At 46.3% G+C, this 27,351-nt stretch overlaps 1 protein-coding gene across 1 annotated transcript in view; it reads left to right on the forward strand.

Annotated features, from left to right (window-relative positions):
• Positions 1 to 376: 376 nt before the first annotated feature.
• The window catches only part of PIWIL4 (piwi like RNA-mediated gene silencing 4), a 36,094-nt gene continuing 9,119 nt past the window's right edge, over positions 377 to 27,351 (forward strand). The window contains exons 1-13 of the mRNA XM_048494376.1: positions 377 to 444; positions 1,449 to 1,574; positions 3,802 to 4,016; positions 5,521 to 5,642; positions 6,988 to 7,068; positions 10,063 to 10,260; positions 10,750 to 10,861; positions 12,299 to 12,425; positions 14,515 to 14,632; positions 19,664 to 19,772; positions 22,427 to 22,611; positions 24,953 to 25,025; positions 26,060 to 26,260. Of these exons, the coding sequence (XP_048350333.1) occupies positions 1,484 to 1,574; positions 3,802 to 4,016; positions 5,521 to 5,642; positions 6,988 to 7,068; positions 10,063 to 10,260; positions 10,750 to 10,861; positions 12,299 to 12,425; positions 14,515 to 14,632; positions 19,664 to 19,772; positions 22,427 to 22,611; positions 24,953 to 25,025; positions 26,060 to 26,260 (1,632 nt within the window). The 5' untranslated portion in view covers positions 377 to 444; positions 1,449 to 1,483. The remainder of the gene's footprint in view (positions 445 to 1,448; positions 1,575 to 3,801; positions 4,017 to 5,520; positions 5,643 to 6,987; positions 7,069 to 10,062; positions 10,261 to 10,749; positions 10,862 to 12,298; positions 12,426 to 14,514; positions 14,633 to 19,663; positions 19,773 to 22,426; positions 22,612 to 24,952; positions 25,026 to 26,059; positions 26,261 to 27,351) is intronic.

Consider the following 27,351-nt stretch of genomic DNA (forward strand, 5'->3'; position numbering starts at 1 on the left):
TAACTGTGCACTTGGTTCTATGCCATTTGCAGAAACGGAACTTGATTTTAAAAGAATATTATCGTTCTTTTCCTTCAAGGAATTCAGCGTGGTGCATGTAGTCCTCTCAGGCGCCCATTTTATCCTCAGAATAACCCTTTGAGTTAGGTTAGGTTGAGAGAGTTAGTAACTGGCCGAAGGTTGTCATTGTGAAGTAGTTACCTGAACCCTAGTCTAACACTCAGACCACTCTGGATTTTAATCTCTAGCCTATGGTAAGGACAGAAATAGAAATGCTCCCATCAGGACAGGAGTGGCCCAGTTTTTCTTTTTGAGTTGGCCAACTTTTCAGTCTTGAAAACTTTGCCTTGTAGGGTTTCTCGGGGAATGATGGCTCTATCGCCACGTCGTCTGCAGAAAATGCTGCTCCGAGCCGCCCAGGAGACAGGAAGAGCCCTCCTAAATGTAAGAATGTGACTAGATGGTGCAATAACTACTGTTAAATTACTCTGGTTTTCCTGAATGTGATGGACTAATCCAGAAGTGGGTGATCACAGCCTTACACCACCTGGGCTCAGCTGACCTAGGTTAGCCCCTTCTGTTACGCGAACCATTTTGTGTCATCAGCCCCTCCAGGAAGGTGTTGCTCCAAGTCCTATCTTCTTAAAAGTAAAATGTGTTCTCCATGGTGCCCCCCCCCCCCCCAGTATTGTGAAAAGGAAATATTACCGCAGAATTCTGGGTCTGTGTCCTCTGCCATTTTAGAAGAGACGTCAGCTGAGTGGCCAAGCAGCTGCATTGTGAGCAGAAGATTCCAGTGTCATTCCCTGACATTCCTGGTTGAAGAGTAGCAGATCTTGGGGAAGGTCTGCTTCTGTGCAAGACTTTGGAGAGTTTCTGCCAATCAGTGTAGAGCAGGGGTCTGCAACCTGCGGCTCTCCAGACTATAATTCCCATCAGCCCCTGCCAGCATGGCCAATTGGGGGCTGATGGGATTTGTAGTCCATGAACATCTGGAGAGCCGCAGGTTGCAGAATCCTGGTGTAAAGGGACCATTTTTGTGAATTCATTTTCAAAGCAGCTTCATATTTTCAAGTAGCAAATCCTGTCTGACTTCTTGCCACCAGTGTACTTATGTTTCCTTTGCTGGGGTGCTGTGTGGTTTCCGGGCTGTATGGCCGTGTTCTAGCAGCATTCTCTCCTGACGTTTCGCCTGCATCTGTGGCTGGCATCTTCAGAGGATCTGATAGGATCTGAGAGGATCTGAAGATGCCAGCCACAGATGCAGGCGAAACGTCAGGAGAGAATGCTGCTAGGACACGGCCATACAGCCCGGAAACCACACAGCACCCCAGTGATTCCGGCCATAAAAGCCTTCGACAATACATTTTCCTTTGCTGCTCTGTGATTTTACTTGGTTACCAGAACAGATTTAAAGTTCCCCCTCTCTCTCTCTTTTTGTTTCCAAGATGGCTTTTCTGTTGCCGGTTCTGGTTACAAAGTGATGGATCGAGGGGGTAGAATCCGCTGCAGTTTCCCGGACATGGGAGTGAATACCCGACAGTCAATGGTGCATGTACAAAATGATAAAACAGGTATAACGACTCTAGTTGTTTCCAAATTAAAACCTGTTCCTGTTCTGGTGGCAAAATTATTGCTATGCCATCAATAGCCAACTCCTGTAGTGTTCAACCCAATGCTATGCAAGGCGGCAGGAGAACCTGCCGCACGATGAAATGGTTATTATTTTCAACTACTGAAACTCTGTGCTCAGTGTCTGTTTATGCTGTTGCTTGTAAGTTCCTTTCTCTTGAGAGGGAGGGCTCAGTTCTGCCTGTGTTTTGCTCCCTTTAGTGATCAATTTGGCAGCAAACAGGTTTATGTCCGGCCCATCTCAAACAAGTTCACATCCAGCATAAAAACCTGCAGTTTAAATCTGCAGGTTTTTATACCGGATATGAACTTCTTTGATATTGGATTGACCACTAGAGGGAGCAAAACACAGGTGAAACTGAAATATCACCCCTTCCCCCGAGAATGTGGAAAGTGTCCTGCCCGTATGGCGAAATGTCCCAGCTTTTCTGTGAGCTTTATGGAAAAGATCATGTGAAAGCAGGTTTCAGAAAGAATGCAGCAGAACCAAGGGAAATCTGGCTGATTCATGAGAGGGAAAGTAGGAAACATTGTTATCTTGAAGTCTTCGCAACAATTCTGTAAGTTAGGTCACCATTGATGCAATAATATTGAAGCGCAGTCCACAGGCAGTGGACTTGTGGCATCTCCTCCCAGTTTCCAATGCTCATTCCGCACATGCAGAATAATGCACTTTCAAACTGCTTTCAGTGCTCTTTGAAGCTGTGCGGAATGGCAAAATCCATTTGCAAACAGTTGTGAAAGTGGTTTGAGAACACATCATTTTGTGTGTGCGGAAGGGGCTCCAATGCTCATTCCGCACATGCAGAATAATGCACTTTCAAACTGCTTTCAGTGCTCTTTGAAGCTGTGCGGAATGGCAAAATCCATTTGCAAACAGTTGTGAAAGTGGTTTGAGAACACATCATTTTGTGTGTGCGGAAGGGGCCCAAGACAAGATTAGCAGAGCTGGTTTGTCGTTGCCTCCCTCAAAACAACCCAGGTTTTCTCTGATGGTCTTCCATCCAAGTATTAACCGTGGCTGACCTTGCTTAGCTTCCAGACTCTGGAATAAAATTTACTCCCCACTAACTGTACCCAGACAAGGGGTCATGGAGGAAGAAGGTGAAAACTTTGCCTAAGATGACTCGATAACTTTGTGGCCCTGAGACTCTGGCTCATTCCGCACATGCAGAATAATGCACTTTCAAACTGCTTTCAATGCTCTTTGAAGCTGTGCGGAATGGCAAAATCCACTTGCAAACAGTTGTGAAAGTGGTTTGAAAATGCATTATTTTGCGTGTGCGGAAGGGGCCTATATGAACCAGCAGCTTCCAGGGTCTATTTCGTGTGGTTTATTCTACTTCCATGATTCAGGTTCCCAACATGTCCCTTTCAGGATTGGGGAAAGAGGAAGAAGAGGCAATTGGCAAGCTAAAAATCATAAAGAGTGACTGCAGCCAGCCATTTTTAACCTGCTGTGCTAAATGCAGAACTACAGCACAGAAGTTTATTTATTTATTTATTTATTTCTCAGTCTTATAGACCGCCCAACCCCCGAAGTTGCGAGCTTTTGCGTGTGAAAGGTCTCCGTTCTCTCTCTATGTCTTGTGTAGCAGTAGCAAATGAAGAAACAGTCATTCCGGCTCTGTAGGATAGTTCTGTCCTTAGCTCCGCACTATGAAACTTCTGGAAAGAGAAAGTCGCCATCTACTTATTATGTTTTGTTTGTGCTGCTAGGGATGTTATGATGTTGATGATGTTAAAATGTTGTTGCTTTTGTTATCCCATGATGTTATGTTATGACTATGACTATTGGTGCCTTGGTTTACATAACGTTTTGATGATGTGATGTTGATGCTTTTGTTATAACCCTATGTTTAAAAGGTTATACTCATTGTAGTTAGACTGTTTCATTGTAGTATGATCAATATTTATTTCATGTCGTTGATAGTATGTTCTTTGATGTTGCCTATTATTATGATTATTGTATTGCTATTGCAGCTGTTGTTCACCACCCTGAGCCCTTCAGGGGAGGGCGGTCTACAAATCTAATAAACCGTGACAGTTGCATGAGCAATTATATTGGCTACATTAGAAGCAACGTACCTCTGAACTTTTCACATTGCAAAACAACTTGAGCTTTGATTTAAACTTGAGCTTCATGTAAAACCATGCTGTCTGTTACAGGATCGAGTGGCATTCCCATCAAAATCATAACAAACCTGTTTGGGCTGTGGTTGCCCGTTTCATGGCAACTTTTTCAGTACCATGTTCAATTTAGCCCAGAGATGGAATCGAGACGCTTGCGGATGGCGCTGTTGTACAGCCACCCCAGATTTCAAACAAAAGCTAAGGCATTTGATGGAGCTGTGCTGTTTGTTACAGATAAATTAGAAGACAATGTAAGTCTTTGTGTTACTCAGAACTCTATAGACGGTGCAATTTATTTTTTTGCTCTTAAAATTTCAGTGACCTTGGGGGCAGAAGAGGAAAAGGAAGGGCTTCTTCCAATCTGCACTGCTTCCTTCCTGTGCATATGCAGTGCTCCCAAGAGCATTTCCTAGATCAGCTCTCTGGTCTGTGCTAGACCCACCAACCAGCCGGTTTCTTCTTCCATTGGGGTTCAGAGGATAAATGCGAATACACCACAGTTGCCTCCATCTTCCACCCCCGCATCTAGTTCCTGAAGTCCTGTTTCTGTGTCAAACTTTAATGCACCATGCTGCTAGCAGTTCTGAAACAGATCTTCTGTGGTTGCTTTTGAAGAACTGATTGTCATGTTTGTTTCTGGCACGGGCTTGTTATAGAAGAGAGGAAAACGAAAGGCGAGGGGGAGAAAAGGAAAGCACGGAAACTGGATGAGCTACCTCCAGAAAAACACTCGCCCAAAACAGGGAAGTACAACAAACTGATTTATAACATAAATGACAAGTCTGAACGCATTAATAGTATTATAAATACATTCTTATACATAAATAGAATTGCACTGAAATCAAGTTCATTCATAAATCCCACAAACAGGAGACCATTCATGAGTAGAGACAATGGCTCATTCCGCACAAACAGAATAATGCACTTTCAAACTGCTTTCAGTGCTCTTTGAAGCTGTGCGGAATGGCAAAATCCACTTGCAAACAGTTGTGAAAGTGGTTTGAAAATGCATTATTTTGCGTGTGCGGAAGAGGCCAATGTTTCAAAAGTTAGTTTGTGAGGTGTAGATAAATCACGTAGGCCTATGAATGAACTTGATTTCAGTGCAATTCTATTTGTGTATAAGAATGTATTTAAAATACTATTAATGCGTTCAGACTTGTCATTTATGCTATAAATCAGTTTGTTGTACTTCCCTGTTTTGGGCGAGTGTTTTTCTGGAGGTAGCTCATCCAGTTTCCGTGCTTTCCATGGACTTGTTATAACCAAGTATGTTTTAGAAGACAAGGTTGTGTCAAGAGGGATAAATCTCTGGGTTAGTTCATTTTTAGGCTGGCCAGTTCAAGTTTTTCAGTTTGTGTGTGGATTGTTGTTCTCTTTTTAAAAAGCAACATGAGTACTTTCTGGAATCAGGAAGTCTCTGTGAGGAAAAATTATGAGCTCCTTGTATGAGCTTTCCCATCAACTGAGGTAATCTGTTGAACCCTTGCATTCCTCTGCTTTTTAGCAAGTGGCTACCGCAGACCAAATCCTCATATCTGATGGTTCTTCTTTGTCGACAGATACAGACATTTTTTGTTATTGTGACATTTGGTTGTGTAATAGGGGGAGTGGAAGAATAGTTTATTGTTGGAGGGTTTTTTTTAATTTGTTGGATTATATACTGTTTTATTACTTTAGGAGACTGAACGCTGAGGGCAGCATACAAATGGATAAATGGAACATTAACACATTTGTTTGGCTTTGTTTTTTTAGGTCACAGAATTGTCTTGTGAAACCAAAAGAGGAGAGGCTGTCAAGATCACAATTTCACTGACCCAACAGCTGTCTCCCAGCTCTCCTACATGCATCCAGTTTTTAAACATTATCTTTAAGAAGTAAGATTTTTACTGAGACTGTGCTTCAGATTGACTCTTAACGCCTATAAGGCATTAATGCCTCTTGTAGGCCTGTAAGGGGGAGGGCAGGCTGTAAATCAATAAATACATAAAACAAACAAACAAACAAACAAATAAATAACAACTCAGCAAAATCAGTAGGTCACAGCGATGCAGAACATGATTCAAGTATATTTCTGTTGCTCAAACAACAATTTGCACACAGGAAAAATGCCTGAAACAGTTTATCCTATTTCCCAGATTTTGGTTGCAGTTTCCTCATTGTGTGGGAATTGAGGCAACCTATATTTTTTAAAACTGTAACCTTTGATAAAACATTCATGCTGGTCAAAGTTGAGTTGAATTGAATCAATCCCGACCCAGCCTTCACCAGACTCCTAGGACCATAACATCTGGCAGAGCTTTAACTCCAAAGGTTCGCCACCACGGTGGACCTAGGAGAAGCACCTGCAGCGTTCAGACAGTATGCAAGTCTTGCGTGGATGTCCATCAATTTGCACAATAAAACTCTGAAGTTATGCATGAAATTCTTCTAGTTGACCCTACCCAAAACAGATGAGAAATCGTCTGGGAAAGCCATAAGGAGGTTGGACTTGATGGCCCTGATGGTCTCTTCCAACTCTATGATTCTGTGTTGAAAACGGCTCCTCCTGAGCCCCAGAAAGATAGAGTAACATGGAGCCTTTCCCTTTAAAAGTTAAAAAGAACAGTTCCTGTGTTAGTTAATGAGATAACTTTGTGGGACCGCAGGTGCTATTTTTCAAGTACAGGCCCCAGATGTGCAGCACAACTGCTGCTGCATCTCCTGACAAGAGCCACTGAGACTGGTGAAGATTGGGCCAGGAGATCCAATTTTATGGGCCCCCAAATTTTCCTCCATTGTTTCCAATGGCGGATGGATGGGGGTGTCCTCTTTGGGGGCTTATAAAATTGTTCCCCCTTACCCAGTCTTCAGCAACCTTGGGAGTTCTTGTAAGGAAATGTAGTGGTTTTACCTCAGAAAATCACTACAGAGGCCCTTAAAGATAATCAACTGGAAAAAGCCATTGGCTCCTCTTTTTTTGACCGAAAAAAGCCAAAACAGCTTTTCCATGGTTTTTTTTGGTACAACGTATCTAAATGTGCACTTCTAATAACTGTATTCTTTTGACCTTTCTAAAGCTTGAACAGGTTCTTTGAAGGTTTGATTTTTTTAGTTCAAATGGCTCGTTAGCTTTGGGAAATGTATTTTGCGCAAACTGAATTACTTTTGAAATGATACTACCACTTGTACTACCCTCGCCTCCATTGCATGGTTTATTTAAAAATGTATGCTAATATTTAGGATTTTGAAAAAATTGTCCATGCACCAAATTGGACGAAACTTCTACAGTCCTTCAGATCCGGTAGAGATACCACAGCACAAGTAAGTTGTTTCCCCTCTATCTTGCAGTTCTACAATTGTGTGTTTTATTCACTGATATTAGTGTAGTATTTTATTTGGATTTTTTTTTTTTTGCAATACAGTTAAGCATTATTTGCAGAGATTTAAGGGGTAGGCATATCTCTGCAACAAAAAGAGCTAGTGACTTACTCTTTAAAAAATGTAAGCGGGAAATTCAGAGAATGTGAAGGACTGGTTATTATAATATTGTAACCCTATAAGGCTGTGTTGGTTTCTGATTTAAAAAAGAAACAAGAAAGCTCTGTTGGCTACGTTTGGTTAATACAGTGGAGGTTTGCCTAGTCATGGAAGCATGATATTGAGTGCAGTACATCAGTCTTCCCAAGAAGTAAACTGCAGAAAGGTAAGACTTCCATGTATTCAGGTAGATTCTGTTCACTTCCTTGTTGCAGTTGGTAGAACGCCTAATCCGAAGAGTTCATTTCCCTAAAACAAGTGGCTAGCCATTCTGGTGTCATTTGTTTGCAAATATGGATATTGTTTCTACAGGAAGGCCTGCAGAGACTTGTGGCTCCATTCACAGACGTGTGCAAAAAAAAAAAAAAAGGACAGCGGCTACTGGGGGAGAAGAAGAAGGGTCAGAGGGCAGCTCCCAGGTTCAGACAAAGAGAGGAGCATCACATTCAAGAGTTAGCAATTATGTCTGTACAGTGAATTAGCGCCCCCCATTGTCCAGGCATGGCGAGTCACTCTCTCTAACAAGCTCTCTGTTGATGATGGAGAGGAAAATGCTCACTGGGGGAGGCTGGGCCAAAGAAAACAGTGCTGATGTAGGTAGGGCTGGGAAAGATCCAAGTACTTTTGCTTCCACATGGGTGGCACCTGAGTTTTGCTGTGCTGTCCCCCAAAGCAAGATTGGAAAAGGTCTTAGGGAAGGTGGGGAAAACAGGAGCAGCATGAAAATGGACGGATGCTGTGGAGAAAGGGTGGAAAGAAATCGCTTCCCCAACACCTTCCAGGTCAGTTTTCAGACTGAGAGCTGATCGGCACATATTTTCTAATTTCATTATCCTATTTTTTTTGTTCCATAAATCAGTGGTCCTCAATCTATGACTTGTGGAAAGCCACGTTCACAATGGTCATCAACCAAAGAGCCTCATTTACTTCCATCCCTAGCAACTGCACTGCACCTCAAGGAGGCTTCCAGCTTACCACCTCCTGTGGTGGCTGTTTCAAGATAGAAACCAGCTACCAGCCACACGCCCACCTGAGCAAGAGCTTTGCCTTCTTTCCTGAAATACGGGGCAGGTGCCACGTTGGGGAGCAGCACCCAGAAGAACCATTGGTGGCTCGAGAGACACGTTGTAGGAGTTTAAAGCTTGTAGCTTAATTGCGTAGGTCATACTTTCATTTCAGCCTCTGGCATGGCCAATCCTCGCAGTGAACACAGAAAGCTGTCTTGTAGCTTGTTCATCTAGCTTCATGTACTCTACTGTGGTTGGCAGCAGCATTTCAGGGACTCATGCAAACAAGGATGTTTTCTAAAATCTTGTAACTTGAAGACAGGGTAGACTGACCTTTTGACTTGCAGAGAAATCTCAGTGGAGCACTAATGGCTAGGACCATCTAAGAACATAAGAACAAGCCAGCTGGATCAGACCACAGTCCATCTAGTCCAGCTCTCTGCTACTCGCAGTGGCCTGCCAGGTGCCTTTGGGAGCTCACATGCAGGATGTGAAAGCAATGGCCTTCTGCTGCTGCTGCTGCTCTTGGACACCTGGTCTGCTAAGGCATTTGCAATCTCAGATTAAGGAGGATCAAGATTGGTAGCCATAGATCGACTTCTCCATAAATCTGTCCAAGCCCCTTTTAAAGCTATCCAGGCCATCACCACCTCCTGTGGCAGCATATTCCAAACACCAATCACACGTTGCGTGAAGAAGTGTTTCCTTTTATTAGTCCTAATTCTTCCCCCCAGCATTTTCAATGAATGCCCCCTGGTTCTAGTATTGTGAGAAAGAGAGAAAAAATTGTATTGTCGAAGGCTTTCACGGCCGGAATCACTTGGGTGCTGTGTGGTTTCCGGGCTGTATGGCCGTGTTCTAGCAGCATTCTCTCCTGACGTTTCGCCTGCATCAGATGCAGCCACAGATGCAGGCGAAACGTCAGGAGAGAATGCTGCTAGAACACGGCCATACAGCCCGGAAACCACACAGCACCCAAGAGAAAAAATTCTCTCTGTCAACATTTTCTACCCCGTGCATAATTTCATAGACTTCGAGCCAATCTGGTGGAGATTCAGGAAGCCCTGAATAAGCTAGTATCCATTGTATGTGCTGATGAGCCTAGTGACCCCTGTCGCACTGGTTTATAACATCGCAGGGGTGGCTCAGCTTTGCTTGCTCTGGGGCCACTTCCACTTCCAAATCTGTTCCTGCTTGGACATGCCAGGCCTTGAAGCCAGCACCTTCTTCTGGTGAAGCAATGTGCTTTGCTGTTAAGGTGAAGCTCTTTGGATGTTTCCATGTTGAATGCCCACCATGTGAACCTACTTGGATTTTTCAGTCTTGAGGAGAAGCAGAGGATAAGGGATCAACTCTTTCTGCTTTGGTGGCGGTGGAAAGGGCTGTCAAGTCACAGCTGATTTATGACGACCACATAGGGTTTTCAAGGCAAGAGACGTTCAGAGGTGGTTTACCTTTGCCTTCCTTGCCTCCGCATGGGCTAAGAGAATTCCTAAAGAACTGTGACTGGCCCTGGGTCACTCAGCAGGCTTCATGCGGGAGGAGTGGGGAATCGAACTGTGTTCTTCAGATTAGAGTCTTCCGCTCTTATCCACTACATCATGCTGGCTCTTGGTCCTAATCTGGCCCTGTTAGTTTTCACAGTCTGGATTAGAAAAGAGGATTTTCTGCCACTCTGTGATAGTTTGTGCAGAGTCTAGAAATGAAAGTCACTGGTTAAACCCATCCCTTTCCCCTGTTTTGTTTTGTTTTTCAATTCTCATCCTTCCAGGCTGACTCTTTGGCCAGGTTTTGCTATATCCGTTGGGCAGTTTGAGAACCGAGTGATGCTCTGTGCAGATGTGAGCCATAAAGTCCTTCGTAACGAGAACGTCCTGGAGTTCATGACCAACCTATACAACACTGTGGATCCGGCACGTTTGGCAGAGACTTGTGAAAAAGAACTGTTGGGCCTCATAGTTCTTACCAGGTAAGGAGGGGAAGGGGTTGTGGTGGTGTCGTAGATGTGCGAGCCAATGAAACATGAGTTACGACCCTGCTTATGCTGTGGTGTGCTCTTATCTGAAGTTTTTATTTTAAATATTTATACCTTGGGAAGGGGTCTTATGCTTTGTAGGTGTTTGTGTGGCACCCATGAGGTGCTGCAGAAGGGAGTGCACCTGGCCCACGTGCAGGTTGTTTAGTGTGCAAGTTCTGATAGATCACTGGAGGAGGAGATAGACAATTCCCCATTTATCCACCTAGGCCAGTGGTGGCGAACCTTTGGCACTCCAGATGTTATGGACTGCAATTCCCATCAGCCCCTGCAAGCATGGCCAACAGATGGGAATTGTAGTCCATAATATCTGGAGTGCCAAAGGTTCGCCACCACGGACCTAGGCCTGTCATAGATCCAGGAATGTTTAGAAGTCTCTCTTTTTTTTAGAAGCTTTTTAGAAGTCTCTTTTTTCCCCCACAGATACAATAACAAGACTTACCGGATTGATGACATTGAGTGGTCCGTGAAACCTACGGATTCGTTCCAGAAACGTGACGGCACTCAGATCTCTTACGTAGATTATTACAAGCAGGTAATGAAGAGCACAGAGGGAACACTCTTTTTTTTTATTGTTCCGCTCAAAATTTGTTTCATAAGAAAATAGGAAATCCACCTCAATTCAAAAACGTCAAAATTAATACAGATGTAGAATGGACGAGGGCTTAAGAACGTGTTATGCCAGTGATGGCAAACCTTTTCGAGACTGAGTGCCCAAATTGCAACCCAAAACCCACTTATTTATTGCAAAGTGCCAACACGGTAATTTAACCTGAATACTGAGGTTTTAGTTTAGAAAGGACGGTTGGCTCCGAGGCGCGCGTTACTCGGGAGTAAGCTTGGTGGTAGTCGGTGGCTTTGCTTTGAAGCAACTGTGCAACTCTTCCAACGAATGAATCACGACCCTAGGAGGGTTTACTCAGAAACAAGCCCCATTGCCACAACCGAGCTCACTCCCAGGTAAAGGATTGTGCTTTAGTTCTTCGCATGAAAATCAGTGGGGTTTAACAGCGCTTAACAGGGTTACCTACACTGCTTCCCCAAAACTAGGTCTTAGGTTTAATGCCAGTCATCGATCCCAGCAGCCCAGGCCAGCCTAGATGTGTGGGGGAGGAGGGGGGGCAACTCTGTTTGCGTGTGCCCACAGAGAGGGCTCTGAGTGCCACGTCTGGCACCCGTGCCATAGGTTCGCCACCACTGTGTTATTCTCTCCAGGTTTTCTTGCTGTGTTCTGGAGAACTCTGGATTTCCTTGGAAGGTTTTCAGGGCTTCCTCAGTAAAGTGATAAGTATTGGAGAGCAGTTTTACTTGTAGTTCTGATCTACTCACAAAACTCATGCCTCCCCAGAGTTCAGGTGGGCTCTTACTATCCCATTGAACAGTGATGAAGATCAGTATGCCTAGCCAGTACCTGAGATGAGTTGCTCCCATCCACCCCCAGAGTGTGGGTGCAAAAACAATGCTTTTGTTACAGCCACTTCATTGAGTGGCGTGCAGGAACGGCGTCCACAGGTACAGGTTACCAACGCCAAGTTTGGACGTGGAGTTCTCTCAGGATTCTAGCTGATCTCGGACTACAGGTGGATTAATTCCCCTGAAGGAAATGGCAGATTCAGAAGGCAATATACCATAAAGTGGGGGGATTGCCTCAGCTGACTTGCTGGCCTGATAAGTCCTCCTCTGGCCAGATGTAGCTTCTGGGCTGTGTGTTTGACAGCCCTGATCTAGGAAGTCCACACATTAATATCCCTCCCCTTTTCATTTGCCATAGGATGATAACAATTCTGACCTGCCTTAAAGGGCTTTTTAAAAAAAGATCGCTGTGGTGTTAGAGCATGCAAAGTCACCGAAAGTGCTGTGTTATCTTGATTTCTAAGAGGCTTCACATACATAACTCCCAATTATATGTCCCCAGATACTTGGAATGTTTTCGTGAGGGTGGCTTGCTTGTTTTTTGTCTTTCTCTGAGCAGCAGTATGATATAGTTGTAAGCGACCTGAACCAGCCAATGCTTGTGAGCCAGCTGAAGAATAAACGTGGCGGCGGCAGTGCTGAGCCCTTTGTGGTCTTCCTGGTTCCTGAGTTTTGCTATCTGACAGGTAAACAGCTGCTATCTGTAAAGAACCGCTGCACTATGTTAGAATCGTGAACTTTAAAAAGTACAGCAACTTGATCACTTCTGACAATAGACTCCTCCCATCGTTCCCAGGCAGAAGAGTGTTTTTGACTGCATCTCTCTGGCTACTATCACATGCCCTTCTGCTCTTAGGGCCTAATGTACACTACGTGCAACATGAATTGGGTCACTGGTGCCTGGCTGGACTTGTGGTCCCACTTATGATCGGGGAGACTCCCCTTCAAACCATTCAGTTGCTCCAACCCCCAGGAAGGTGAAAGCAGACCCTCTTCTGCAGCCGTTTCCACTGGCGAAAACAGCATGGGAGGGAAGACCGCAGCTCTTCCTCTCCTTTCACAGCACTTCCAAGCTGAACGGAACAACCTGATGCTTTGAAGGGGAGATTACCTGGTCATATGTCCGATTTGACTTATGTCACATGTATTATTTTTGTCCTTGCTCTCCACTACCCTTAGCTTGCTTTTAAAGCCTTGTGACTGATGGTGTGTGCATGAAGGGAGGTCTTGGGAGTTACAGTTTTAGGATGGTAGCCATGTTGGCCTACAGTATGAGTCCAGTAGCATCTTAGAGATAGTACCAGAGGAGCGTGCCTATTATATTAGGAGCTGTTGAGCACAGGCTGGATAATGCTGCTGTGGTCATCTTGGTTATGGGCTTCCTAGAAGCACCCGGTTGGCCACTGTATGGACAGACTGCTGGACTTGATGGGTCAAGGTCTGATCCAGCATGGATTTTCTTATGTTCTCGTGAGAACACAAACTTTTGGGGGTGAAAGGCGTCAAGAGTCAAAACAGTCACAAAGGGATTTACACCTTGAAAATCATGCCGGTCTCTGTGGTGCTACTGAACTCAAATCTGACTCTTGGGAATTGCCAGGACCTTCAGAAGGACTTCATCCCTTTGTGCTCTGCATACACGCAGGCCACATCCGTCACTTTCTGGGATCTCGTGGAGTGGCCGGACATTTGTTGCCCTTAAAACGGTGTCCCCAAACACAATAGCTTGTTTTCCTTCCAAGAAGTAAATGGCATCATTTTACAGTGGATGGGAGATTCATGAGAGAAAGAGCTGCAACTTTGCAGGTCTGACTCTGTTTGGTACCTGGGTGGGAGAACCCCACCCCAGGAACCCTAAATATGCTGACCAGACTTAACGCAAATTGACTTACCAGAGAGAAAGTAAAGCTGGTGCACCTGAGGTTGGGGGGTGGCGGCGGCGGCGGCAGCGGCAGTGGTTAAGCCTGCTCCTTTTTCCAGTTCTTGATAATCAGTCTGTAAATGCATAGCACTGTTGGGTTGAAATGTAGCCCAGGAGAGAGTTTATATGCTAAGAGAAGTGCAAGATTTGAATCCAGTGCCACCTTAAAGACCAACAGAGTTTCCAGGGTCTTTAAGGAGCTTCCGGACTCAAATCTGGTATTTCTGCTGCAGACCAACATGGTGGCTGGCTTTATGCTGGTAGTATAGGTGGGTTAAATGCTTGGTGGCCACATTTACTTAATTTTAATTGACTTCGTAGTCTGTCTTTTTCACTGAGGCCCCTTCCGCACATGCAGAATGATGCACTTTCAGTCCACTTTCACAATTGTTTGCAAGTGGATTTTGCTATTCTGCACAATAAAACCAGCTGCAAAGTGGATTGAAACTGGGTTGAAAGTGCGTTATTCTGCATGTGCGGAAGGGGCCTGAGATTCAAGGCGGGTTACAAGATGTGCAGCCGAGCAGCCATAAGGCAGCCAAATGAACAATGCAATAGGGCCAGGTTAAAAAAAAATTAGAGAATAAGGAAGAGAAGCATGCAGTTCATCTCTTCTCTTTCCCCTCTGAAACAATTATTCTGAACGTATGTAGACTGTCCCTAAGTCATTCCGGTTTCACATTGTTACTGAGCAGTGTGGCAGATCGCTTGCGTTGTATTCACTGCAGGAGGAGCGGGAATCTTTTTTAATCTTTCCGACAAGCCTGTCAATCAGATTATTTTCAGTGTTCTGTATCAGTTTTTTCTCCACGTGTCACAAAAATTAATCTCCCCTCCCCCCCACCAATCATTAGGTTTGAGCAGCCGTGCACTTTCTGATTTCCGTCTGATGAAGGATTTGGCGAAAGAAACTCACCTGACCCCTAGAACAAGACAACAGAGGCTGTCTAGACTTGCGGACAATATCCAAAGGTACTTTTTGCACGGAACTTTGAAGTCTATAAAATTGAAGTCTATAAAATTATGCATGGGACAGAAAATGTTGACAGAGAGAAATTTTTCTCTCTTTCTCACTATACTAGAACCAGGGGGCATTCATGGAAAATGCTGGGGGGAAGAATTAGGACTAATAAAAGGAAACACTTCTTCACGCAAAGTGTGATTGGTGTTTGGAATATGCTGCCACAGGAGGTGGTGATGGCCACTAACCTGGATAGCTTTAAAAGGGGCTTGGACAGATTTATGGAGGAGAAGTCGATCTATGGCTCCCAATCTTGATCCTCCTTGATCTCAGATTGCAAATGCCTTAGCAGACCAGGTGCTCGGGAGCAGCAGCCACAGAAGGCCATTGCTTTCACGTCCTGCATGTGAGCTCCCAATGGCACCTGGTGGGCCACTGCAAGTAGCAGAGAGCTGGACTAGATGGACTCTGGTCTGATCCAGCTGGCTTGTTCTTACGTTCTTAACTTGCTGCTTCGAGATCTTTTTACCTGATGTACATTTTTGCTGTGTCTGTGTGTCTTCAGGAAAAAGTTTCTGGAATATGAAGTTCTAGCAGGGGAAGCCATTTTAATCATATGCATCAAATGTTTACCCTCGTTTGGTACATACGTGGAAGCAAACTACTCAGTACATTTCTTCGCTCGTTTACATTCGTTTCTTCACTCATTTACATGTCCTTCACAGTCACACAGCAGCTGCAAGGAACCACCTCTGAAAGAACAAAGGGGAGCCATAAATAGGCTGTACGTGTGTGTATAATATCATAGCATTGCCCAGACCCATCAGATCTGGGAAACGAAGCAACATCAGTACTTGGTTGGGAGACCAGCGAGAAAAACTGCCAAGGGAGACAATGACAGGCCACCTCTGCCTCTCCCTTGCCTTCAGAGCACCTTTCTGAAGTTGCTGTAAATTGTCAAAGGCTTTCACAGCCGGACTCAGCTGGTTGTTGTGGGCTTTCCCGGCAGTGTGGCCCGGAAAGCCCGCAACAATCAGTTGCTGTAAATTGGCTGCGCTGTGACAGCACTTTACACGCACAAATGGGCTTGGAACAGCTCTGCGGGTTGGGAGGCTCCGTTTAAAATATTGATTATCGTGTGCAAAGGTCTTCCTGGCCTCGAACCCTCGTATCTGTGAGACTCCACCACAATGGCTTCACTGACCCGAGCAGTGTGTTCTGCAGGTGCCAACCTACAAATGGGCAAAGTCGTCAACTTTTCAAAAAAGGAAACCCCTCGAAAGACGGTGCCCAGAGTAAACAACGCATTGAGTCCAAACACATTTTTGAAAGTAATCGATTTGTTGTGGGCAACAGAGATTCAGTTAGGTAGCTTATGTCTTGTTTCATCTCAGGAGTTAGGAAAGGCCAGGTCTTGGATGGGAAAATACCAAAAAAGACTCCTCGGAGGCAGGCAATGGAAAACCGTCTCTTTTTCTCACTTGCTTGGAAAGCCCCATGCTGGGCATGCCACAAATCGGTCATGACTTGGTGGCTTGTACGTACAAATGCACAGTCTGTCATAATTAATATCACCTAGGACAGGGGTCTGCAACCTGCGTTGCAGGGGTCTGTCATAATTGGCCATGCTGGCAGGGGCTGATGGGAATTGTAGTCCATTGGTGGGATGGGAATTGGTGGGATGGGAATTGATGGGAATTGTAGTCCCCTCCCTTCTCTTGCATGCCACCCCTCACTCCCTTCCCCCCACTCCCTTTCCCTTGCATGCCACCCCTCCCCCTTCCTCCCCTCCGCTAGGGCGGGTGGGCCATGTCCAGATGCCTGGCCCCCTCCTCTTCCCACCCTTGCATGCCACCCCTCACTCCCTCACTCCCCTTGCATGCCACCCCTCCCATGTCCAGATGCCAGGCCCCCTCCCCTTCCCACCTTTGCATGCCACCCCTCACTCCCTCACTTCCCTTGCATGCCACCCCTCCCACTCCCTCCCCTCCCTTGCATGCCACCCCTCCCATGTCCAGATGCCGGGCCCTCTCCCCTTCCCACCCTTGCATGCCACCCCTCACTCTCTCCCTCCCTCCCCTTGCATGCCACCCCTCCCACTCCCTCCCCTCCCTTGCATGCCACCCCTCCCATGTCCAGATGCTGGGCTCCCTCCCCTTCCCACCCTTGCATGCCACCCCTCACTCTCTCCCTCCCTCCGCTTACATGCCACCCCTCCCATTGGTGGGATGGGAATTGATGGGAATTGTAGTCCAATTGGCCATACTGACAGGGGCCGATGGGAATTGTAGTCCATGAACATCTGGAGAGCTGCAGGTTGCAGACCCCTGACCTAGAAGAAGCTTTGAGACACAGACTTCGTTGAGTCACATTTATTGTGGGCTTTTCTAAGAAAAGTATCCTTATTTGTTTGATTTTCACCTGTCCTTTCATTTCCAGCACTGATGTCCTTCCTGTTAAATGAAATCCTTTTACAGACTTTGTAAAGTAGTTTTTATCATTATAATAAGGAAAAAAATGGGACTAGGAAGAACATTTAAATCCTGTCCTTCTTGGACAGGGTTGTTACAATGGCAAGGTCTTATCAGTCAAAGTCCTAATAACTGTATGAGAGACTTGGGAGGTTTATTCTGTACCTACAACCCCTAGATGGAGTTAAAGTACCGTAACCAGTTATTATGCAGGCTTATTTTTCAATACAAAGAATATTTCACTCGGGTCAGTGAAGCCCTCAAAGAGCCTGAGATGCACATAAATGGCTTCACAGAACTGCTATTCAAAAGGAACAGTCTTCTGACTGGATAGAACTTACTCCGTTTCCAGTTTTGAAACCCTCAATTTAAAAACAGATCTGTGGATATTATTTAATTTGCGATTAAATTTCTTGCTTAATTAATGTTTGCTATTTTTCTCTTTTTGTGTCAGTAATTGTAGCTATGTGGGTGTCCTCGTCTGACACAGCTAAACAGGATTAGATTCTCAGCTCCCGTCGTGTTAAAACAGTGAACACAGCAGAGAATGGGGAAGAGAGGCCAAGGATTTGTGATCGAGTTCACTGTATTTTTTTGGCAGCATATTTTGAGGTTTACAGGCCACCTTAAGAAACCGACAGGCTTAGAAGATTGAAACTCTGCTTAGCATGGTACTGGTAGTGCCGGATTGAGTAGCAGTGGCGTAGTGGTTAAGAGCAGGTGCATTCTAATTTGGAGGAACCGGGTTTGATTCCCAGCTCTGCCGCTTGAGCTGTGGAGGCTTATCTGGGGAATTCAGATTAGCCTGTGCACTCCCACACACGCCAACTGGGTGACCTTGGGCTAGTCACAGCTCTTCGGAGCTCTCTCAGCCCCACCCACCTCACAGGGTGTTTGTTGTGAGGGGGGAAGGGCAAGGAGATTGTACGCCCCTTTGAGTCTACTACAGGAGAGAAAGGGCGGATATAAATCCAAACTCTTTGTCGTCTTCTTCATAAGAACATAAGAACAAGCCAGCTGGATCAGACCAGAGTCCATCTAGTCCAGCTCTCTGCTACTCGCAGTGGCCCACCAGGTGCCTTTGGGAGCTCACGTGCAGGATGTGAAAGCAATGGCCTTCTGCGGCTGTTGCTCCCGAGCACCTGGACTGTTAAGGCATTTGCAATCTCAGATCAAAGAGATTGGTAGCCATAGATCGACTTCTCCTCCATAAATCTGTCCAAGCCCCTTTTAAAGCTATTCAGGTTAGTGGCCATCACCTCCTCCTGTGGCAGCATATTCCAAACACCAATCACACATTGCGTGAAGAAGTGTTTCCTTCATACAAAGAGCTCTGCTAGTCCAGAGCAGTGGGCCAGCATCCTATTCCACACGGTGTCCAACCAGTTACCCTGAAGGCCAAGAGAATATTAAAATAAGATAAGAATCATTTATTGTCATTGTGCACGCACAACAAAATTTACAAGCATTCCCCGATGCACACTATTTGAGACCTAACACCCCATCCTCACATTCCCCTTCCTCCGCCCATCCCTGCACAGCCCCAAACACAGAAGGGATTTGGAAAGCATCCAGCACGTTGAGGACTTCTCTTAATCTACAGCAGGTGGTGTCTGCAGACTCCTGTCTTGGTGCACAGCAGATGTTTAGCATATCACTTAGACCCCCCACCTTTTTGACCTGCCTGCTGCTCTATGGGACCCATCCCCTAGTGATAAGTGACCCCGGGGGGGAAGGGGCAGGTAAAGCACCACTAAAGCCCATTGCTGGGAAGAATACTTGCTCACCCACCTCTTTTCTAGGGCCCATTGCATTTCTCCCCAGAATAGGATTTACTGCTAGTAGCACATAATTGGATCGTTGGCTTAAATTAGAAGAAGAGTTTATTTATACCCCACTTTTCTGACTTGAAGGGCCTTTCCCCACTTCCCTTAAGCCCCACGCTACTGGAGGAGAGTAGCGCGGGGTCCCTCGGCACTCCCCACTGAGAGGGGCGGGCGGCTACGCAGCTTCTGCCCCGGCTGCTGCTGGTCTAACCCGTTTTCAGCACGCATGCATCCCAGGCATTTGCTCTTTCCTCAACGGCAGCCTTTTTGATGGTTCTCTTCGCCATGCAGAGCGCGGGGTCGTGGGGACAGCCGGGCCCGCGCCTGGGATGCTGCGCGCTGAGAGCAGCGCGCGGCATAGAGAGGAAGGACGAAAGTGGGGAAAGGCCCGTAATGGCACTCAAAGGGGCTTACACATTCCTTTTCCTTCCTCTCCCCCCCAGCTGATACCTTGTGAGGTGGGTGGAGCTGAGAGAGTTCTGTGAGAACTGTGATGAGCCCAAGGTCACCTGGCAGGCTTCCTGTGTAGGAGCGGGGAAACAAATCCATTTCACCAGATAAGAGTCTGCTGCTCATGTGGAGGAGCGGGGAATCAAACCACTCTCAACCATTACACTGCATGCTGTATGCGGAGGGGGGGGGGGAGGTGTAAAATAGAGGAGAGGAAAAGAGGGCTCTCATATCTAAGGGAGGCAAATCTAAACTGAGTAAATAAATAACGTCAGGATTCAATCCTTTCTTGCAGGAACAGAGATGCTCGCATGGAGTTGGAGACCTGGGGGATGCAGTTGGGGTGCCAGACTTCTCTCACTGGCCGTGTGGTCACGACAGAAAAAATCCTCATGCAGGATGTGGTATGTGTTCGAAGCTTGGTTTTCTTATAGCTCTGAGAAGGGAAGTGTTCTTTTTGAACTGTGAAATAAAAGCGCAGTCTTAGAAGCGGCATTCCGTCTCTTTGAAAAGAGGATGCCTCTGTTAGCGTTCCCTCTTGTACATTTTATAAGTGTGTATGTTAAAAATGTAATTGACAGGTCTTTTAAAATCACACACACACACATTATGCCCAATTAGCTAAGGGGCAGATTTTTAATCAATTTTTTAAAAAATCTGTTGACTTAACCAATTGATCACAGGGCCTTTGTCTCAACCCCGCAGCCACCGTACCTTTAAGAAAAGAAGCCGTGCTTATAACTGAAATGGGAGTGTAGACTTCCACTGTTAATCCTCTCCATCACCCTCCCCTCCCTTTGATGTCTCTTCCATGCCTGATTTTACATTGTACACTCCTGCAGGCAGAGACCTGTCTTTTCTGTATGCTGTAGAGAGCCATGCGTATTGGTGGTGCTTAATAACAGTAATGAATGTTGCAGCCTGGATTTATTTCATTTGTTTAATTTTCAGGTTTAAGCTTAGGGTTATGTTTTCTCGTTCTTTTTGTTAGATCTGTAACCTATGGGCTTGTTAGCTGTTTTCCCTCTCTAGCCTGTTGCGTTAACTGTAACAAGGAAGTCTTTTCCTATTCAAGAGAGCAGAGTTGATTTAGATCCCCTGCATATGACTTTAAATCACTTGTTCATGGTCACGCATGCACCATGGACGAGCTAGAGGACTTGGGAAACTCTGCCCTTTGTACGCGCTCAGAGGCAGCCTTCACTAGTGTTACCCAAGACATTGTTAATGTGGGAGGCTAGATTCTTGATTTGGGGTCATGGCACAACAAAGGGCAACACACTTTGCGTGCACATGAACACAGCATGATTATAAGAAACACATAGATGCCGCCAGTGGTGGGATTCAGATAATTTAACAACTGGTTCTGGTGGTGGGATTCAAATAAGTCAACAACGGGTTGTTTACAAGCACCATTTTAACAACCGGCTCTGCTGAAGTGGTGCAAACCTGCTGAATTCCACCACTGGATGCAGAGTTTATGACATCCACAACCAATCAGATTAAATAGCAGTGTTAGCAATGGGGTTTTTTTTTATATTACTAAGACTTTAAATTAAGGGAAATGGCACTGTGGAGAACAGCAGTGAAACAACACAAATATACTTCTGTCAAAATGTCTGAAAACAGTGGCTGTTTTGACACTGCTGAGAATGAACTGAAGCAAGTACTTTTGGCTCAGCATTAATACGGCTCCTCGGAAGATAGTTGATTGGTTTAGAACTTCCTCAACTATGGTCGATTCCGCATTTGGGTTTTCAACCTAAGTTCGAGCTGCGTTCGACCTAAGTGCTCTGCACAACCACTGGGATCGACGTGGTTTTGTACCAGCTTCGCCCCGTGTAACTGTCAAATTTCCGACTCCGGTTGGAAACTACTACTTTTTCAGGGAACCACGCTTGAACTCAGCTTTATTCCAGTAAAGTGCGGAATCTCTGGTGCCAGGAGTCCCCCATTCAGCCAATCGCAGCTGAGTGTTTCAGGCATGCGTACAGCTGGCCAATCAAAAAACGCCACCTTCGTCCCTCCATTCCTGTGGCAGTTTTTTTATAACGTGTGTGGGGATAGACCAGGGGTAGGGAACCTTTAACACTCAAAGAGCCATTTGGACCTGTTTTCCACGGGAAAAGAAAACACTTGGAGCCGCAAATAATTTTTGACATTTAAAATAAAGATAACACTATATATATTGGGGTTTTTTTTACCTTTTACTCCACTCATTCTGAGAAGCGCATGGATGCGCCCGCCCTGCTGCCTGCAGGGCAGGCAAGGATGGGGCCAGCGGCTTGGCCGGGAAAGCGCCCGCCCTGCTCGAACGGGGTGGGCGAGAGGGGAAGCCCGTGGCACTGCCCAGCCGGCCACAGGCAATTGGTGCGCCTGCTCTGCTGCCAGCAGGGCGGGCAAGGATGAAGCCGGCAGCTTGGCCTCGCTGTCCACCGGGAAAGCGCCCGCCCCGCCCCAACGGGACGGGTGAGAGGAGAAGCCCACGGCGCGGCCCAGCCGTCCGCAGGCAGTTGGTGTGCCCGCCCTGCTGCCTGCAGGGCAGGCAAGGATGAAGCCGGTGGCTCGGCTCGTGGAGCCACAGTGCAAGGGCAGAAGAGCCGCATGCGGCTCTCGAGCCGCAGGTTCCCTACCCCTGGGATAGACGGAACATGGCCATAGAACAGTAGCCAATCGGAACGGAGCGGTGAAGAGGCACAGGATGATTCCGCCCTCCGAGCTGGGATCAAGCTGGTTGCAGTGGGGAACAACAATGGCTTCGACCTAGGTTAGTACCCTTCTCAGGGAACTGGGTCGAACCTATTTTACTTGTGTGTGGAATCGCCCTATATTGATTTATTAATCTCTGCAATATAACTCATTCAGTGCCTGAAGGAGGAATTACCTGCTTTGAAAGGTTGTTTTTTTTTTTTAACAAAGGCCAGTTAGACATTGGCTTTGGCTTGTGTGTAAGGTCTTGTGCTGAATTTTGAAATTTAAAGTTCCCAGCTAACCTGTTTATTCGTAAACCTCCCACCTTTGAATTGCAGACTTATCCGCGCCTGTTCTCTTTTGACAGATTACGCCCCTGAATGCTGGCGACTGGCTCAGAGATATGCGGAATGTCAGGGCCTTGGGGGCGAGACCTCTGGATAACTGGCTAATGCTGGTTGGCAACAGGAACTCAGAGCTGGCCCATAATCTTGTGAACTGTTTGAGGAGAGTAGGAGGCCCCATGGGCTTTCGTGTGGAATATCCCAAAGTGTGAGAGGCGTGCGTCTGTCTGTCTGTCTGTCTGTCTCTCTCTCTCTCTCACACACACACACACACACACTTTTTAAAATTTAACTGGTGTGCTGCTCTTCTCTTCATGGGCTCAGGACAGCTTCCAACATATTATAAACAAAAAAAACCCCACATAAATTCAATTACAGTTAAAATCTCAGATGGTGGCTAGTTCCGTCACCTTAAAAATGTCCAGTCTCCTATTAAAAACCTGAACCCATAAAACATCTAGTAAACCTTGAACCTGATTCGGTACTCCACCTGGAGCCAATGCAGCTGGCAGAGCAGAGGTTGTATGTGTGCCCCCCACGGGGTCCCCCTGCTGCATTTTGAACCAGTTGGAGTTTTCAGAGCACACACAGAAGCAAATTTTGGATCGGAGAGTGTGCATGCGTGGTGTGGTGGTTAAGAGCTACAGAACCAGGTTTCATTCCCCGCTCCTCCACAAAAAGCCTGCTGGGTGACCTTGTCATGGTTCTCTCAGAACTCTCTCAGCCCCTCCTAGCTCTCAAGGTGCCTGTTGTGGGAAGGAGAAGGCAGTTTTAAGCCACTTTGAGCGTTTGGGACTCTTTAGTTTGGAGAGGAGACGTCTGAGGGGGGATATGATTGAAGTCTATAAAATTATGCATGGGATAGAAAAGGTTGACAGAGAGAAATTGTTCTCTCTTTCTCACAATACTGGAACCAGGGGGCATACATTGAAAATGCTGGGGGGAAGAATTAGGACTAATAAAAGGAAACACTTCTTCACACAACGTGTGATTGGTGTTTGGAATATGCTGCCACAGGAGGTGGTGATGGCCACTAACCTGGATAGCTTTAAAAGGGGCTTGGACAGATTTATGGAGGAGAAGTCGATTTATGGCCACCAATCTTGATCCTCTTTGATCTGAGATTGCAAATGCCTTAACAGTCCAGGTGCTCGGGAGCAACAGCCGCAGAAGGCCATTGCTTTCACATCCTGCATGTGAGCTCCCAATGGCACCTGGTGGGCCACTGCGAGTAGCAGAGAGCTGAACTAGATGGACTCTGGTCTGATCCAGCTGGCTTGTTCTTATGTTCTTATGAGATTCCTTAAAGTAGAGAAAAAGGTGATAGTGGTCTCGTTTGTAAACACTGGATCATTACAGATCCATGAGGTGACATCACATCACAAGTTTACAAGATGTACTTTGTTTACAGGGTAGTTGGCCGTCGCCTTCCCTAGTCGTCTACACTTTACCCCTAGCGAGCTGGGTATTTATTTTACCAACCTTGGAAAGATGGAAGGCTGAGTCAGCCTTGACTCTTTTTCTTCATTTGGGATTAGATTCTCAGGGAGGATTCAAAAAAGGAGTCAGCAGAGCAGGTGTTTCCCCAACTTCCCCTTCCCCCAAACAGCCTGCCATTTTGTCCCGAAACTCCTCTGAGGGCGGAGAGCATTTTGCAAGCGCAAAAGTGCTGCGGGATAAAATAACGATTTGGTAAAATCTCCTCAATTGCCCACATCTGGCTTTGCTTCCGTACTTCTGGTTTCATCTCCTTCTCTCTGGGAGGACGTCCCCAGCTGGGATGGTAACGTGGTCTTGTATTTCCATAAACATATTTATTTATCCTGAGCAGCTTCCTTGCCCTGTGTCCCCAAAATCTCAAGAGTGTTGACACCATAACATAATTCTGTGTGTGAATCCTTAAAAAAGAAAACATTGTGTAGATCCAGAATGCTTTCATTTGATGTCATCCTTCTAGCTCCCCAGATAAGCTTCAACAGCTCAAGTGGCAGAGCCGGGAATCAAACCCTGTTCTCCAAATTAGAGTTCACCTGCTCTTAACCACTACGCCACTGCTGCTCCCAACATCAGCCATCTGAAGGACAATGCTTACAAAAGCAGTGGCGTAGGAGGTTAAGAGCTCGTGTATCTAATCTGGAGGGACCGGGTTTGATTCCCAGCTCTGCCGCCTGAGCTGTGGAGGCTCATCTGGGGAATTCAGATTAGCCTGTGCACTCCCACACACGCCAGCTGGGTGACCTTGGGCTAGTCACAGCTTCTCGGAGCTCTCTCAGCCCCACCTACCTCACAGGGTGTTTGTTGTGAGGGGGGAAGGGCAAGGAGATTGTAAGCCCCTTTGAGTCTCCTGCAGGAGAGAAAGGGGGGATATAAATCCAAACTCTTCTTCTCTTCTTCTTCTTCTAGCCTTCCTGGGACCAGCGGTGCGCTGCTTTCCCAGAGATGGGCCACAAAGATTTATATCCCCCCTTTCTCTCCTGCTGCTTGTGATGTCATTGTGATGAATGTTCTCTAATGTGTTTTGGTTTCTTGTTTTCTTTGTCTGTCCTTAGCTTACAAGTACAAGAAAGCCCGCTGGCATTTGTGCGAACCCTACGACAGCATGTGAATCCAGAGCTACAGCTGGTACGTACGGTACACAGTTTTCGTAAGCATTGTCCTTCAGATGGGTGATGTTGGGAGCAGCAGTGGCGAAGTGGTTAAGAGCAGGGGCGCTCTAATTTGGAGAACAGAGTTTGATTCCCCGCTCTGCCACTTGAGCTGTCGAAGCTTATCTGGGGAGCTGGATTAGCCGGTGCACTCCAACAGACATCGGCTGGGTGACCTTGGGCTAGTCACAGCTCTTCGGAGCTCTCTCAGCCCCACCCACCTCACAGGGTGTTCGTTGTGTGGAAGGGAAAGGAGATTGCAAGCCCTTTTGAGTCTCCTAAAGTCTGTTTTTCCATTAGATGCCAATTCTCATGAAAATTTGTGCGTGTTTACAACTGCTTCCTGGATTTCTGCTTTGTCTGTTGATGTTTGGGATGCCTGATATGGGAACAGCCTTTTTGGTGAACTGTGTGTTACAGTACATTATGCTAGTTTGTCCAAGGGTTGTGTAGAATACAGCTGTCCCTTCCACGTTGCTGTGGTTAGGGGCGTGGCACCTCCCTCCCCCCACCATCTGGAAAACCGTGTAAAAAAATTTTGGCCCTTCCTTCATACCAGAGAATGCTGAAACGGCAGCCACCCGCAGCAGCCATTTTGCCTGAACAAAGCATATCGAACAATTTGTTTAATGGTGTTTAAACGGTGTGAGAAACTCGAGACACAAACATCACTGCAAGAACACCGTGAGATGTCACACGAGTGATTGCCGACCTGCGATATACCAAAACCGCAATGGAGAAAGGCGCAGTGTGGCAGGGACAACTGTAGTCATGAAACAGAGAACCTTTTTCCAAGCCTGAATTGTAAATAAAATCTGAGAACTAGAGTAATATGCACCTGGTTTTTCAGCCCTGAGAAGGCAGTAAAAATGGGAGATACATTAGCCCCCTGGCGAGTCCCTGTACATAGCAAGTGAGTTACAGGGATTCCTCATGGTGGTTTACAACCTGTGCAGGCCTACTCTACATCAAACAAACTGGACATCCTTTCTCTGCTTGCCGTTTCCTCAGGTGCTCTGCGTGCTGCCTTCCAATCAGAAGGACTGCTATGACTCCATTAAGAAGTTCTTGACCCTGGAGCACGCTGTTCCTAGCCAGTGCGTCCTTGCTCGTACCCTGAGCAAGCCGGGCATGTTGATGAGCGTGGCCACCAAAATTGCAATGCAGATTATCTGCAAGCTTGGTGGGGAGCTCTGGGCAGTTGATATACCAGTAAGTAACTTTTATAACTTTCCCTTTCAAAGCTGCACCGCTGGCAAAGCATTGTGGGCCGTTGTGCACTCAAAAGACTGCGGCCTCTTTCGCACCTCTTTCGCACTTATGATCATTTAGCCACATGGGTTTTTTCTTCGTCAGTGTGGTTCCACCACAGTCTCATCACTCACGATCCATAGTGGCTGGAGGTGTGGATCTTTGGAGAGGAAAAACCTGGAAAAGCAATTGTCCTGTCACTTTTCAAAGAGCAATAAAGGGGAGAGGAGCAGTTGAGTCTTCCCTCACTAAAGCACATAAGTACAGAAGGGTAGTAGAACATGCCCACACTAACTACTGGGAGCGATGGAGCAGATGTATCAACTAGGCCAGTGGTGGCGAACCTTTGGCATCCAGATGTTATGGACTACAATTCCCATCAGCCCCTGCCAATTGGCCATGCTGGCAGGGGCTGATGGGAATTGTAATCCATAACATCTGGAGTGCCGAAGGTTCGCCGCTACGGAACTAGGCCGAGCCTTTAAAACGCCACTGGAGATGCAGAATGGTAGATGTACAAATTCATTTCACATTTTTTTGGTGGTACCTATTGCTATGCAGAGAGAAGTTGCACCCTGAAGAATAAAGGGAAAGGGTGGTGTTAATGGATAAAGAGCTGGGACAGCTGTGGGGCATTTCCAAGCTCCTAGAACCGAAGGGAATGGGACTTTTAAGACTTCTCCTTCACTCTTCCTGCTTCTTCCATCAGCTAAGGTCCTCTGATTGAAGAGGACAGATTTGCCCCCTTCTCCCTCCTCCGGTGGTTTCTGTTTGGGATCAGGGAAAGCAGGGAAGATCCACTATCCTTGCGTGAGTGGATTGCTAGATCCCATCCTGTATGTCTAAGACTCTCCCTGGGTTGTTTCTTGGATGGTGATTCATCACCAAGCTTCCATAGCAGTTTGGTGGCCTGCTTTGAGTTATAGATAGCAGAGGCATCAAAAGAAAAAGGGTTTCTCCATTGCAAAAATATCTAGCAATTTCTCTAAAGAAATTACAATTCTCAGGGCTCTTGGGAGAATCCATGACTGTTAGATACAAGTTTGTAGAGT

This window comes from Sphaerodactylus townsendi, linkage group LG04 (genome assembly GCF_021028975.2).
Source record: "Sphaerodactylus townsendi isolate TG3544 linkage group LG04, MPM_Stown_v2.3, whole genome shotgun sequence".
Classification (NCBI taxonomy): domain Eukaryota; kingdom Metazoa; phylum Chordata; class Lepidosauria; order Squamata; family Sphaerodactylidae; genus Sphaerodactylus; species Sphaerodactylus townsendi.